General features: G+C 43.3%; 1 protein-coding gene across 14 annotated transcripts in view; it reads left to right on the top strand.

Moving 5' to 3' along the window:
* Window positions 1-14,432, top strand: part of FBRSL1 (fibrosin like 1) — a 502,181-nt gene that overhangs the window by 226,864 nt on the left and 260,885 nt on the right. For all 14 annotated transcript variants that reach the window (XM_030959009.1, XM_030958999.1, XM_030959008.1 and 11 more), the window contains exon 4: window positions 4,098-4,133. In XM_030959009.1, the coding sequence (XP_030814869.1) occupies window positions 4,098-4,133 (36 nt within the window). The remainder of the gene's footprint in view (window positions 1-4,097; window positions 4,134-14,432) is intronic.

Below are 14,432 nucleotides of genomic sequence, written 5' to 3'. Positions count from 1 at the left end.
CTTTTTCTGTCAATTTAATAGACAATCTTGGAAAACCTGCTGCAGGTTATTGGTGAGATTTTCTCATTATTTTCTTTTCTAAATTGCAGTTGCCATTTTTATCACAAAGAAAGAAAGAAATCTTTTAAATACAGTTGCAGATAGCAGTGTAACTCCAGCTCTCAAGGACATCGGTGGGGGGGTAGTGGAGTTTTTCAGCAGTAAGATTTTGCCTTTGCTTCCAGAAAGGTGTATTTTTTTTATATCCAGTGTAATTAACACAAGAGCTATCCCAGGGTAGAAATAATTCACTCTGTGACATAACTGAAATGTCTGTGCTGTCTGGTTTTGTTTTTAACCTTGGGCTTTAAAGGAACCAAAAATCTTTAGTTGTAAAAGAGCACATCATCTGCAAAATATTATAAGCCATTTATCTTTATGCACAAATGCCACCTAGCAGTGCAGCTCCACTTCTGCATCATTAAATGCACAGACCATACTCATTTTGCCCCTAACTAATAGCAGTCTCCCCTGGGAAGGCTGGGTATTCCAAACAGCCCTGGAAGAGCCAAAAGCTGGTGCTCAGCAGGCAGAGAGGCTGCTGCCCTCCCTGAGGCTCTGCTCAGGGTTGCTGTGCAGCTGGAGCAGAGGGCTGGGATTCAGTGTCTGGCTGGGTGGGGTCACAGTCCTGGCTTTGAGCTGTGTGTTTGGCAGCCCTTTTCCTGCCTGCTGTGGTTTCTCCAGGCAGGGTTTGAGGGCCAGAGCTGAGCTTTCTTGGGTGCCTGTGTTGCAGCTGGTTTGGGTTTCAGTCTCAGGTGGGCTCCCAGAGCTCCCAGGCAGGTGCTGTGCTGGTGGGAGCAGCACCAAGGGGAGTGTGGCTGGCTGGGTACCACGGGCACCATCATCCCCTGCTGCTTGAGGCCCTTCTGACAAGGAGAAAATTGGCCCAACCAGCAAATATCCTCTTTGGAGAGTGAGAGTTGTGTGACAGCCCTCCATGTAAGTGCTCCTGTCCTTGTAGGTAAGAGCCTGGGTAAGTTGTTCCAGCTGAAGGCTTGCCCCAGTAATTACTCCTGCCAGACAAGCACTCATTCACTGTGAAAGGAGGTTGCTTCAGCGCTGGGTAGATGCCAAGTTAAACTTCCACTAAGATTTCTTATATTTGCAGCCACAATTGATTACTTTTCTCATTATTTGATCTTGATATAGAGACATAGGGACTGAGCTGTGTTTGTGTTAACCCCCAAAGATTTTTTTCTTTAGGAACATCCATCACAGTTGCATGCAAACCGTTCTGCTCTGGCACTTGTAGCTGATATTAGCTGGGTTTTTCAGAATTGCTACATGTGACAATTGGTATGGATCTGCCTAAAGAGCTGCAGTGTTCCCAGCTAACCAAAAAAGCAATAGTAGTTTGTTAGATGTGCAGAAAAATGCATGCAAACAGCCCTGGAGAATGTGGGGCATGGTTATGCATAAACCTAATTGTTGGAAAAGATTTTACGAGTTGACTCCAAAGTATTCACCAGTTACTAATTTTATATATGCAAGAAAAATTCTGAGGGAGGGGGGAAAACCCCGCCCTTTTTCACCACTGATTTTTCAGGAAATTTGATGTTAAAACTTTTAAGAGAGAAGAGGCTCTTGGATGTGAAAAATACCAGAGTCAATTGCCGTTCAGTTTTCATTATTTCTGATGTAACACTTTACCCAACAACTGGTTTTATTGTTTTCTACTCAGTGGTTTTAAATCAGTGGTCTGCAGATTCCTGGGGTTCTTGGACAGCTTGGGATGCCTGAAAGTTGTCTTAAGAAAATCAGGTCTGTTGTTAGTGTGCTTGAGTTTGTTGTCCAAGAGTCTGCTTCATCCCAGGAAAACATTTTGCGTGTGCACAAAGCTCATAGATGGAAAATAACTGTGAGAGTGAAAATGCTCTGAGGCTGTTTCCCTAGAGAGAAGCTTCTAATGAAACCTCTTGTTTCTGTTTTTGCTTATTATTTCCAATTTGTTAGACCTTGTCATTCTTGGTTAAATCTCAGTTGATGGAGGGCTGGAGTGAGAACTTGCACCCTTTTTCCTTTCCTCCTCCTGCCTTTCCAAGCAGGTAATTTGCCTCCACATCATTTCTGTGTTTACTTTAGGTGAACTGCCTGGTCAAGCTCTCCAAAGTGTTGGAACACATAATTGTGTTCAGCTGTTTGACATACTTCTGTAGATAGCAGGATATTGTTATTGACCTTATTTCTACACAAGGCTGAATTCCGTGAGTACTTTGGGGCATAGAGTACGTAGAGAGAGGGATGATTTTGTGGTAATTTCTCAAAAATAGAGGTAAATGCTACTGCCCTTCATTTCACTGGTCTGTAGCTTTATTTCTGGGCAGTTTATATTTAGGAGGTTTATAAATAAACCCTCCCTTTTTTTGCAATATTTGAAGGCGGTGGCCAAATCTGTGTTCAGGATGCAGAAGGGGGGAATTCAGATGCTGTTATCAGTGGTGCTGCTGCCTCAGGCTCTCCTGTGGAAGCTGTCCCTTTCCAGCAGCACAGAGGTGCAGGTGTAGCATGCCAGGGGTGAGGACTGGCACCCAGTCACTCCTTGGCTGCAGACCTGTCTGTAAGAGCTGGGTCACATCTTTTCCTTCTGTGTGGCGCTGAGAGGGTTAACAGGGAGCCCTCCTCCCACACCCACATAATTGCAGGACTTTGCTCTTGTTTCTTCTTGGCTTTGGGAGCTCTTCTCAATGGGCACTTGGCTGGAGAATTGCCTGTCTGGTGTCAGAGGCAGGTGCAAGCCAGTGGCACAGAGCTTGCATGGGCAGAGCAACAAGACAATTGTGTCTTCCACTGAGAGCAGGAGTCTGGAAAAGGTTTCCTGTGTATATCTAGGTATCCTCTGATCAAAAGGCTTTCAAACTGCTAGTACAAAGGGACTGTTATCTTGCTGGTGAAAAATTACAAGTATTTGCAATCAGTTTGCATCAATCTCTTTGGGGTATTGTGCTGTGCTGATTTAGTAACGTGATAACTTCTGGCACTGCTGCAAAAAGACAAAATAATCCTCACCATCAGCCTGCAACAATTCAGTATTTTTGGTAGCCACTAGAACATCAGTCTTAGAAACAGGACTGCTAAGACTCCCTGGATCTTGTTTAATAAAATCATGTAGTGAGGGCATCATGATTATAAATCACACTTGGAAATTGGCCTGCAGAGTACTTGCTGGGTTATGTGGTGTCGTGTGTTCCTGGCTCCTTTTTAATTTCTGAAAAGAAGGCATATAGCAGCAGCTGGAGCTAGAGGTGGAATTCATTTAGCTGCTTGGAGAAAGCCACTGCCAGCAAAAACCCAGCAGCTCAACAGTCTTTGGTTGTAGAGAGAGGAAAGGGATCCAAGTGACTGGAGCTGGTGTAATGAGAAGGAAAAGAACCAAATGATTTGGCAGCATGTGAAAGAGGTAAGGATGTGGTAGAGAAAGGAGCAGGAGGAGCTGAAATGAAGAGCAGGAGTAAACAATGTAATTTAACTTATTCAAAAGGGACAGAGTGCTTATTAAAGCTCTGAGAGATGATAAATTAGTGCTTTGCTGCTATTGTTATTTCAGATAGAGTTGTCATATGGTAATGCTGCAGCAGTGAAGGCTGGAGGCTCACAGATTCATGGAGGGGAATGGAAAGTGGGATATTTGGTTACATGATTGAGAGTTGGAGTCAATGAGGCACAATGTGCAAGCCTGGTTCTGGAGAGCATCCTCACATGTGCGTGCTGTTCCCAGGGAGGCGCCGTCGTGTCCTGAAGAGGGATGGTTCAAAGTGTGTGTCCTGCTGCTGTGAAGACGTGTCCCACGCTGAGAGCTTTTACCTTGGTCAGGAGGAGCTGTTGAAGCCCTGCTCTGGCTTATGAAACCCTGCCTGAAATAGCCCCAGAGCCCTCACCTGGAAGTGCTCTCTGCCTGTTACTCCTGTGGCAGCACACAGAGTATCAGGAGATCATTTGAGGTTGTGGAGTTTTCCCCTAAGGAATACTGGGCTGGGGGAGGGAATAGCAAAATGATTCTTATCTTACATTACACAGAATCTCTTGCATTACTTACTGTGGCATATTGTTTCCTCCCACAGAGTTCTGCTCAATCGCTTTCAGGAAGAGGCTACTCCGTAAGTCATTTTACAGCTAATTCTTTCACTTCTGTTGATGTTGATTGCAGAGGTTTACACTACCTATTGCACAGCCCCATGGAAGAAATGCAGAACAGAAACAGGGTGAGAGCACAGGGCTGTCATGCACCTGGCAGGGGACAGCCCTGACATGTGGGAGTGCATTAAGAGCCTGGGGGCTTCTTAATTTAATATTTTACTTCTAGGGAGGGGTTTTTTGGTCAGTCGATGGTGTATTGCAGCTAGTTAGTCACCTCTGGAGAATTACAAGACCTGAGTGGAGAGAGTTTTCAACACCAGCAGGAGATGCTTCACTCCTCTCCTCCCTCCCCCATACACATTTTCATTTGTGTATTAAATACAAGAATCAAATACACAATTACTCCCATTTTACAAAGAATTGCAGCCCTCACCATTGTGAACAACAAGAAAGTCAATATTCTCTTATTTACAAGCCTCTGAGTTACAAAACAAGCTTGCTTGTTTTCAGGGGAGGGTGTTGCTGATGTTTCCTTCACAGGAGTGCCACAATGTTTGAGGGTGGTGTTACAGGGTCAGGACCATCTGCCTGTGTGTGCAATGTACCAGACATGTTTAATTGTCCTTTTCTGTTCATATGTACCTTATCTGTGTGTGCAATAATGACATTTCTTCATATAGAGGTGGATTAATTTGTTTGTTTCGGGTACATTTTCTGCTCAGCTGTCCAAAAAGGCAGGCACAGACATGACTGAGTAATACAGAAATAGGAGAGGTTGTGAGAGGCTTAGCAAAGTCAACATGAAAATTCCTGGAATCACATTATATCTGACTCTCAAAACAAATGTATGGTGGGGAGATATGATACCCTGGTTGTTCAGACAGTAAGTCATGTGGAGTGCAGAGGTTCTAGATGAAGGTGTATGCAAATCTGAACATGGATCTCTCAGTCCAGCAAACAACTCCTGCCTACACTGATTGAACAGTAATTGCTGTTGTCACAACCTCTGCCATGATAAAGTTTTGCCTTCTAGGTGAGTGGTCCCAAACTGTTTCATACCAAGAGCTAAAGCTGCTCATTCTCTATAGAACCAGAACAAGGGTGGATTTGATGTACTTCAGGAAGTTGATGTGGAGGCCTGGAACACATTTCTTTTTACTATAATCACCAGAATTATTTACTTTCAATAATTTATGTTGTAAGTTTAGGGTGATGGAACTTGCTGAGCTTCTACCCAGTGCACAAAGAGAAAAAATTGCCAGGCAGTGCAGAATTTATGGTCCAGTTTCATGGCAACATTGCCCCATGCTATCGTGCATATTATCAGAAATTCATAATACAAGATTAAGTACATTTTCATCATAAAACCATTACAAAATAACTTACGACTTGAATAGTCTCAGAATTTTAATGAAATAATGTCATGAATTTTTAGACAGTAGTTATATGTTTACTGAGTATCCTGCAGTATCCCAGGTGAGTATCATTGCTTAATTCATTGAGGGATGAGGAATGTTTGCTCTAGGACCCATTAAGTGCTGCTTTCCATACACTTGGAGAATCAGATTCACCTAAGCTTCTAAAGGCAGATGCTTTATCTTCTATTTGTCTGTAAAATGCCATGCATGCCCATGGCACCACATAAATAATAATGAATCATCTTCACAGATTTTATGACTGAGTGCCTGGTTTGGGAACAAACAATTTCCCAGTGGCTATAACATAGGTTGCAAAATCGTAATGGAAAAAGGCCAAAGAATTCTTCTCAGAGTCTCAAGGCCAATAAATCATAGGACTGTTTTCTTCCATTGCTGGCTATTCAGAAATTTACTTTTGTTTCTCAGAGAAATGATTTTGAGAAAATTATTAGCTCCTTCTCTGTGCATGTGTGGGGACAAAGTTGTCTTATTTTGCCAACCCATAACTTCTCAAGGGAGGTAAGAGCTTTCTGCATGCCAGGGCAGTATTTTGAGATCATGAGTAGTGTGAAATGGCATTGCTTTTCTTTATGGATTGTCATTTTCCCTGTTAGACTGTCTTCTGCCTCACCATGTGCCAGCTCTTGAAGCTCATTGTCTCCCCCAAGACTCTGACACTGCTCTAAGTGGATTTAGCAAAAGTCAGAGACTGCCACTTCCATTGGCCCAAACTCCCATGGGAAGCTGATTCTTGCAGGTGGCACAGAGATGTTCAAACCACCAGATCCAGACAACTGGCCCCACAGCAGGAGTTGTCCATAACATCTATAAGAGCTCTCATTTTCTCACGAAAGCAGCTGTCTGTGAAACTTTATGTCACTGTTTTGGCTCTGCCCCTGTTTACATGGGACGGGTTGTTCCCCAGACATGGTGAAAGCCGTGGCAGCAGGAGGAATGCTGGAGACACTGCTGTGCTGGGTGTTCCTCCTGATAGCTGTGCTGATGGCTTGTGTTGTGGAAGACTTGTGGAATGACGATCTGTATCGTTACTTGGTGAAGTTCTTGTACTGGGTTTCATGAGCAGCTGTTTAAATACCACAAACTATTTTGTGCGTGCTCAATTTTAATTACCTCGTTCTGAATCCCCACTCTTCTCCATTCACTTGCGTCAGCTGTCCTTGCAGAGATGCTTGATTTCAGAAACATGTGTAGAAAATGCACATTTTAAGGAAATGAGCATTTGCCAAGAGAGAACTTAAAACCTACAGTAGGAATCTTGCATGAAAAAATCTCAGTCCAAGGTTTGGCTCATCCAGCTGAGCCATCAAGGCCTGTCCAGGCAGTCAGAGCAGGCTCACTGCTGAAAAACCTCAGCAAATGCCTTGTCCACGAAGTGCAGACTCTGGAGCTAGAGGCAGGAAGAAAACTAAATGCAAGTGTCTAAATAACTAACTCCTAAGTGTTGGATATTCCAGCAACTTCCTTGACTTCAGGCTTCCCATGGAACATTAGGTGAAATTTTGGTCTCATTTTGAAGTTACATCTGATGAGCTCCAGTTGCACCTAGATTTAATTTAAGCCTCAAAACCAGCAGTAACAGTGACCTGGCACATAGTTTCAGTCTCTTGTACGTACCACGGCCAAAATCTCTTAAAACACTATTTCCCAAAATTAATTTTCAAATGGCATTTACTTTTTCTGGGATAGGACAAGACATTTCTATGTCTGTACTGCTGCTGCAGCTTTCTCTCCTCAGCAGCATGTGTTTCATATCCTTATCTCATTAATGTATACTTCCGCTGTGCTGAGAAATGGAACACGAGTTTGTTTATGGAGGTTAATATCTCATTCCCTCTATGACTTGATGGTTACATTTGTGTGATAAACTACTCCAGCCATTTGTCACATTTCCTGCATGCACAAACGAGATTAGTGATCTTAGTCAGAGAGGTCTGTCTGTCTTCTGAGCAGACAAAACAGATTCTCTTTTTGGTTACAGGATGAGAGGCCTGTCTACCTGAAAATGCACTGATTTGTTAAAAAGTACACAGAGAATCAGAGTTAGAACTAGTTGAGGTTTCTATACATCACTGATACATATCCACCCTGTGGATGTTTGTCAAGTTTTTTTTCTGGTAGTTAACTTAGAACCAAACATAGTTATAAAGTAGTTACAATGAATATAAGATAATACATACAGTTTGTTATTAATGGCTAAAAAGTTGCAGTTGTTTATAAGGTTGAGCACACTGTAGAGACAAACCCAAGCTGCAGCTGAATTTGACTCAGTTTCATAGAGAGGATGGAAAAAGATAGAGCTGGAGAGTATGTGGTAGCTTAAAAAAATAAACAAAAAACCTCTTCCAATAAATTATGTAGTTTATTTATAGAGCATCTGTGCAGCTGTTCGTCTTCTGAACTGGAAGGGGCTAAAATATGGGAGTGAATGAAAGAATAAACTTGAAAGCATATGGCAAATGGATAGCCAGTGAGCCAACCTGTCTGAGTGTGCCTTGGAACAAAAGTACAGGAGGATGAGACGTCTTTGTTTGGTTTTATTTGTTCTTGAAAGGGTTTTTTTTTTTAAATAAAAACAGTAACATACACTTGGCTACAGCAGCAGCTGATTTTTATTCTGAGCTTCTGTAAAATATCAAAGTCTTTGTAGCCTAGTCAAATCCCTGGCAGCTGATCAAATTCTGTTGATTTTACATCTTCCTTGTTGAGTGCAGGAAACCAGTGTCTCAGATAACTCAGGCTGGAGCTCGTGGATAGAGAGAAATGTGCAGAACACCATAAGGCTTGCAGAGACCCTTGGGCCATCCAGAGTCAGCTCAGTGCTATCTGCAACCTTCATTCCTCCTGCTTGGTGATGTAGCATGAGGACAGTTATCTCGTCCCCCGGGTGAAGCTGAACCTGAGGTGACTCAGGCAAGGGCTGGGTGGGCTTTGAGCACCCTGAGCCCCCCACACTGTCTGCCTGGACCCCAGTCTGCCCCTTCCTGGCTGTTCTCTCAAATGATCTTGTTCATTTTTGGAACTGGCTTTCCAGCCAGTTTGGATTTTTGCTGGCAAAGATCTTTACAACCATGCAGGACTCCTCTCCTGTACTCAGTGTTGCTGTACAGTGGGGCTGTTGCCCAAAAGAGCTGCTCTGCTCACAACCACCATGCCCATGAGTGCACTTGCTGGGACAGCCAGTTGTGAGCTGCATTCCCCTGGTTTGCAGCACAGAGATAGTGCCCACCTCAGTAGGAGAGAGGACAGGTACAAATGGCTGCAAAGTGCTGGGAAATCATCAGCAGAGGAGCTGTTGACTCTGCAGGTTTATATCCCCTGTAAACCTCTTTCCATGGCCTCTCTCAGTTTGTGCCAGCTCAGTGCAGGTCTGTGAAACCCTGAAGCAGATGGTGCCTGCTAAGGAGGCTGCTCTCAGGCCAGAAATCCTTGGTGTGAGCATGGGCAGGTTTGTGCCTGTGGTGCAGAGGTTACAGGGGCTCACTGAGGATCTCACCAGGAGCATTCCCCAGTCCACTCTGTGCTTCAAGGATGCTCTTGTGCTGTTAGGTTGGAACCAAATTATCACTTGGAAAAGTACCTTCAGCAGCATCTTTTCTGTGCAGACCTTGAGTCAGTACCATTTCCCACATGGACCCCAGGGATGATTGCATACCTTGACATCTTCGAGATGGCCAAGGAAAAACAGATGTCCTGAGAAGGATAAATTTCTACATAAAGATCAAAAAATTATTGCAATGAAGCATGTCATACTTCTGTTTGGGAATTCCTGAGCGTGCTTCCCTCATGGTGTGGGAGCACGCTCGGTGACCAGAGGCACATTGGAATTGTGACAAACAGGGTTTTTCCACCTGCTGCTCTGTCACACGCTAATGAAAAATATCTTCTCTAGATGGGTAACATTTCTTGGCTGGGCTGGAAAATTCATTGTATTTTAGGACCACTGATAAATTAGCATTTTTCTGTGCCAAAAATCAATATTGGAAACAGGGCTCTTGTTATGACTCTAAAACTCCTTGAGCTGGAGCCAAAGGTAAATGATAAAACTGAATTTAATATGTATTTCCTACAATAGTGTGCCTGTGGGCTGGCAATATGAGCGAGACTTTCTGGACAAGATTTATGAATAAAGGAGTATTAATTCCAAAATAAGTATCAATCAATCTCCTTTTGCCATGATGCCAAGCATAAGAGAGGAACTCTAATTGTCTTTTTCTTCTGGACAAGAAAAAGAATGGCAGATAGGTCCTCTTCAGGTGGAACAATACTCTATCTTCTTTGAAGACAGAGAAAAGAAAAAGGAACTATTAAAAAGTGATGTGGCCTGCAAATGCAATGACAGCACAAAGGATTTAAAAAGATAGAAAAATAATAATATGGAATAGAAGCGTAAAGTATTTTGAAAGAAGTTTTCCCTGTAAGATACCAGGAGTTTTAGTGAGCCAGGAATAAAATGATGGGTATCAGTCCAAAGCATTTAACTTCTGGTTTTCTTTTCCCATGTTCCTAAATAGCCTCACTTCACAAAAACTATCCCCATGCTTGAATTCACCTGGACAGGCTGAGGTCACTGAATAAATAGAGTTTTGTTTGCTCTTAGTGCTGTGTGGGATGGAGCCAGGTTGCTGTAAGCCAGCTGAGGAGCTGGACCCTTGGCTCCAGGGACTGTCCCATAAGCCATGAGCTCAAATTGAGCTGAGTAATTAGTACACATATTATTCCAGATCCGTGGGAGCTCTTTTGAGGGTTGTTGAAACGTCCCATGAAAAGCTTAAGCAGAAGTACAAACATAAATAAACTACATACTTCAGCTTTACAAATATTGAAGTCCATGAACTTCCTTACAACACATTTTCCTTTAGAAGTTCCCTTTTCTGAAAGTCTGTTTCTTCTTAGATGACCTCTGCTTTTAATTAGGATGAAAAGTCCCATGGATTTTCACTCATCTCCACAGCCATAAGCAAGCACAAAGGGCCCTCTCTGTCTGAGCTTCCCCCTGCCTGAGCAGTGGCCTTGGCAGAGGGGCTGCCTCGGAGGCTCAGCAGCGCTGCCCCTTTGTCCCTGTGGCCGGAGCGGGACGGGCTGATCCTGATTTCCATAAACCCCCCAGCTGCAGGAGGCACAGCCAGCTGACACCGTGAGCCCCTCGAGGGACGGGACATATGACTTGTGTGTGATTTTTGCCCGTGTTTTTAATCTCCCTGCCGCTGCCCTCGGCCCGGGGCACCGGGGGGAGCAGGGCTCTAATCTGACTAGAAAGGCGCTATTGTTAAACAGACACATCCCCCGAAATTCCCAGTGCTCCTTGGCTTTTGGGCTGGGATAACCTCACTGTCACTGGCCTTGCACGCTAAAATGAAAACTTGTCCTAAATCCATCTTGAATTCACCAGCCTGGAAAGGATTACATCCTGCTGAAGAGGAAAGGCAGAGGATTTTGAGAATATCTGGTCTTTATTTCTGGACCTTTTTGATTAAGACTGTCCTGAAGCAGTTGTGTCATATACGTGCTGGAGCTTTCTTTGTGTAGCAGGGCAGGGTATTTGCTTGTCTGTCTCAGCTGTTTTCACATTGTTTATTGCTCTCATGACTCTCTTCCCTTAGAATCCATTGCCTTGTTTTAACTCTCTTTCCCTTTACCAAAGCCAACAAAAAGATGATTAAAGCAGACAGCTGATTAGGATCAGGGCTCCTTACCTAACTACCACAGTGAGCAGGGGTTAAGTGTGGGGCCTCTTGGGGGATTTGCTTTTGATTTTTGTTTAATTCTCTGATAGTCTTGTGCAGTGAGAATGGGCACTTCTGGTGTTTCATAATTACAGAGAGGGTTTAAATAGTCCATTTCTGAGGGCTGCCCATGCACTGGTGCTTGTTGTGCTGTTCCTCAGAGGAACCCACCTCTTCCTGCTTCCTCATGGGGGTGGGTAGAAAAAGGGTTCACACTCTCTTGTTTTGTCTCATATTTCACTGCACCCAGAACCATGTCATGTAAGGGGAGTAGCAGAGAAAATAATAGTGCCACTGCAGAATGCAATTGTAGATGAGCATGTTTTGTTGGCCTTGATAGTTGGTGAACAAGAAAGATTAAGGAGAAGGGATCGATTGCATCAACTTTGTGGGTGTTATTGGCATTAGAGAACACTGCCTGTCATCTTGAAGCATCATAAATATTTAATTATGCAGCTCAGTGGAACATCCTGATTGCTTATCAGTCCCAAAGTGGTTTTCCCTATGTTAAACTATATTGGAATAAAATAGTCTAGGGAGGGTAAGTTCTTTGGGTGATGGTAAAACTAGTCACTGCTCACCCAGAGAGTAGGGAAGGGTTTCTGTAGGTTGGTGGGTTTTACTCAATTTCATCACTTGTATTTCTTCCTTGTCACCTTTTTTTTTTAATTGGGATTTGTTATTATAGGCGAGAGAGATCCTTAGTTTCTTTCCTGTCCTAACAGAAGGCAAAAATGCAACTTTAATTTAGCAAAACAACAGATGCAATCCTAAGTCAGCTCTCACACCAAAGAAAACTTTTGATAACATGCTGAAGGTGTGGGGGCTCTGCTGTGAAAGCTGCAAATGGGTGGAAATCTGCTGTAGGCTGAGGTTTCTCTCCTCACTTCGTGTTTCAGCCTGGATGCGATTGAGCTGGCTGCTAAAATGTGAATATACTGGGCCATGTGGTTGCTCTGCAGTGGGAAGGCAGCTCTCCTCCATCCCTTGTGGGGTGAGAGAACAGAGGGGCTCCGTGCTGGTGTCCCTGTGCAGGTGGCTCAGGCAGGAGCCTGGGGTTCTGGGCTGCCTTTCCAGGAACTGTTCAGCTCCTGCTGCAGCAGCAGAACAATTGGTGAAGAGCAACTTTCTCATCTGCAGTGCTTGCATGGCTGGAAGAGGAGCATTCAAATGGAAACCCTGAGCTGAGATGTTTTCTACACAGGGTCAGTGTTTTCACTTCCTGCTGCCTCAGCATTTCAGCATCACAGCTACTCATGGTCAACACAAGCCCCAGTCACCATGACCTGCTGGTCACATTTTAGAAGGTGTCCTTTCTCCTTTTTATAACAAATACATAAATGAAACTGCAAGAGCCTTCCTATATGATGCAAAAGGACCAACTGCAGTTCTAGAAAGCCAGGGAATGCAGGGCAAGAGCAGAAATGTCAATGAATCCATGGTAACTTGGGTGTGAGATAGGAATCACACCGGGGTGGGAGGTCTTTGCAATACCATTTGGTGAGTGGTACAGCCAAATACTCTCTGCTTGTTCCCTGCCTCTTTGTTTTATTAAATACCTTCAGGGAGGCAATGGTTTAATTCTGAAATTCAAGCACTGCTGTATCCAAAATTTGTTTTAAAACCCTTTGATCAATGATACTTAGTTTCATGAAGAAATATTTGAGTTCCAGTTCAGAATACCTTATGCTTCAGCATAGTTTTCAGGTGATTGTAGCTGTTCTCTCTTTTCTCAGCTTGTCACAGGTCAGAAACTCAAAGACATTGAGGTTGAGTAAAACAATTGTTCATCACTCTGAGCTCTGCTTTGTTTTTGTGGGAATTGTCTGCTTCTGTAGCACCTTCAGTTTCATTGCTTGTTATAAAGTTTGGTTTAGTAACCTGCTCTAGGAACAGATACAACCACCAAAGCTGCTTTTTAATTAGCCTGTGGCCCATCCGGTGTGGATGTGCTGACGTCCTGGCTGTACAGTGTATTTCCAATGAAAGGGAACAGTCTGCCAGAGTCTTGTGACCTTGAGGTCAGTTTTGTGCTCAGAATTGCTTTTGATTATGGAGTTAGTATGTGTTTCAAAAATATAATAAAAAATCCAGCAAGCACTAGCGATCCTTACACAGTGCTGCTGAGTTACACACTCAAGTGGTATCACATCTAGATTTTAATGGAATTAACTGCTTTATTTATAGATACTTTCCAGATGCCATGCTTCTGGTGTGAATATTTAGAGGTTTGCAACCAGAATGATGGAAAATTGGCATACAGTTACATCACTGTGGGCATGGCTGCAGTGCTTTCTACAGGAATGTAGCCTGATTCATACCTTTACTGTCTGCATTTCATCTCTGTGCTATATATGATGGATAAGACTTTGTGTGCCTGAACACAGTAGTATCCTGAGGAATTTTCTTGTCTGATTAATTCACCACATGTGTTCACCAGAAAGCCTCAGGACACTGGCAGTTTTTGGGAAGATGTTAGATGTAGCTGCTGGATACTTGCAAACCTCAGTTCAGTCTTTTTAGACTGGTACTTTGTTATCTGTAAACAATAAGAAACTTTGGAGTTGACTGAGATGCTATCATGTGTGGTTCTTGGGTTTTCTGGACATGGGGTTGAAATGGTTCATGCTGCCCTTGAAATCAACTAATCAAAGCAGGACAATTTTTGGACATCCTGTAGCAATTAGAGTGCTGTAGATGAGGGATAGTACAGACTGTGTAGTGTGTGCTTTGAACTTGTGCAGCAGCATTCTCAGACCAGTTGGTAATCACCAAAGGAAAAAAATGTTGCATTTGAGTTAAGCATATATGTGTTTTACTGGATTGATGAAATTCTGCCATCACCTGCAGAGTAGCAGTGGCATTGAACAGCTGAGAAGCTAAACTTAGTGGGATACTTGTAATGAACCAAAGATTCAAAATTTGATCTCAAAATCACTTGTCTAAAAGACTTTCTCTGCAAGCATTCCTCATAGCAAAATATGAGCAGGTGTTGACACAAGCAAGGTTATAAGGCTCATGACCAAAGTTAGATCAAACCAGTTCACAGAACACGTTTTCCCCATATATTCATGTCTCTTCCAAAGCTGCTTAATAGCATCTAGTAGCATCCTGGTTTAAGAGAAAAGGAGCTCTGGTCAGGAAGATTAGGATGTCA

Source organism: Camarhynchus parvulus, chromosome 15 (assembly GCF_901933205.1).
Source record: "Camarhynchus parvulus chromosome 15, STF_HiC, whole genome shotgun sequence".
NCBI lineage: Eukaryota > Metazoa > Chordata > Aves > Passeriformes > Thraupidae > Camarhynchus > Camarhynchus parvulus.
Note: the sequence above shows the minus strand (reverse complement) of the source record. Positions and strands in the feature narration are given on the sequence as shown.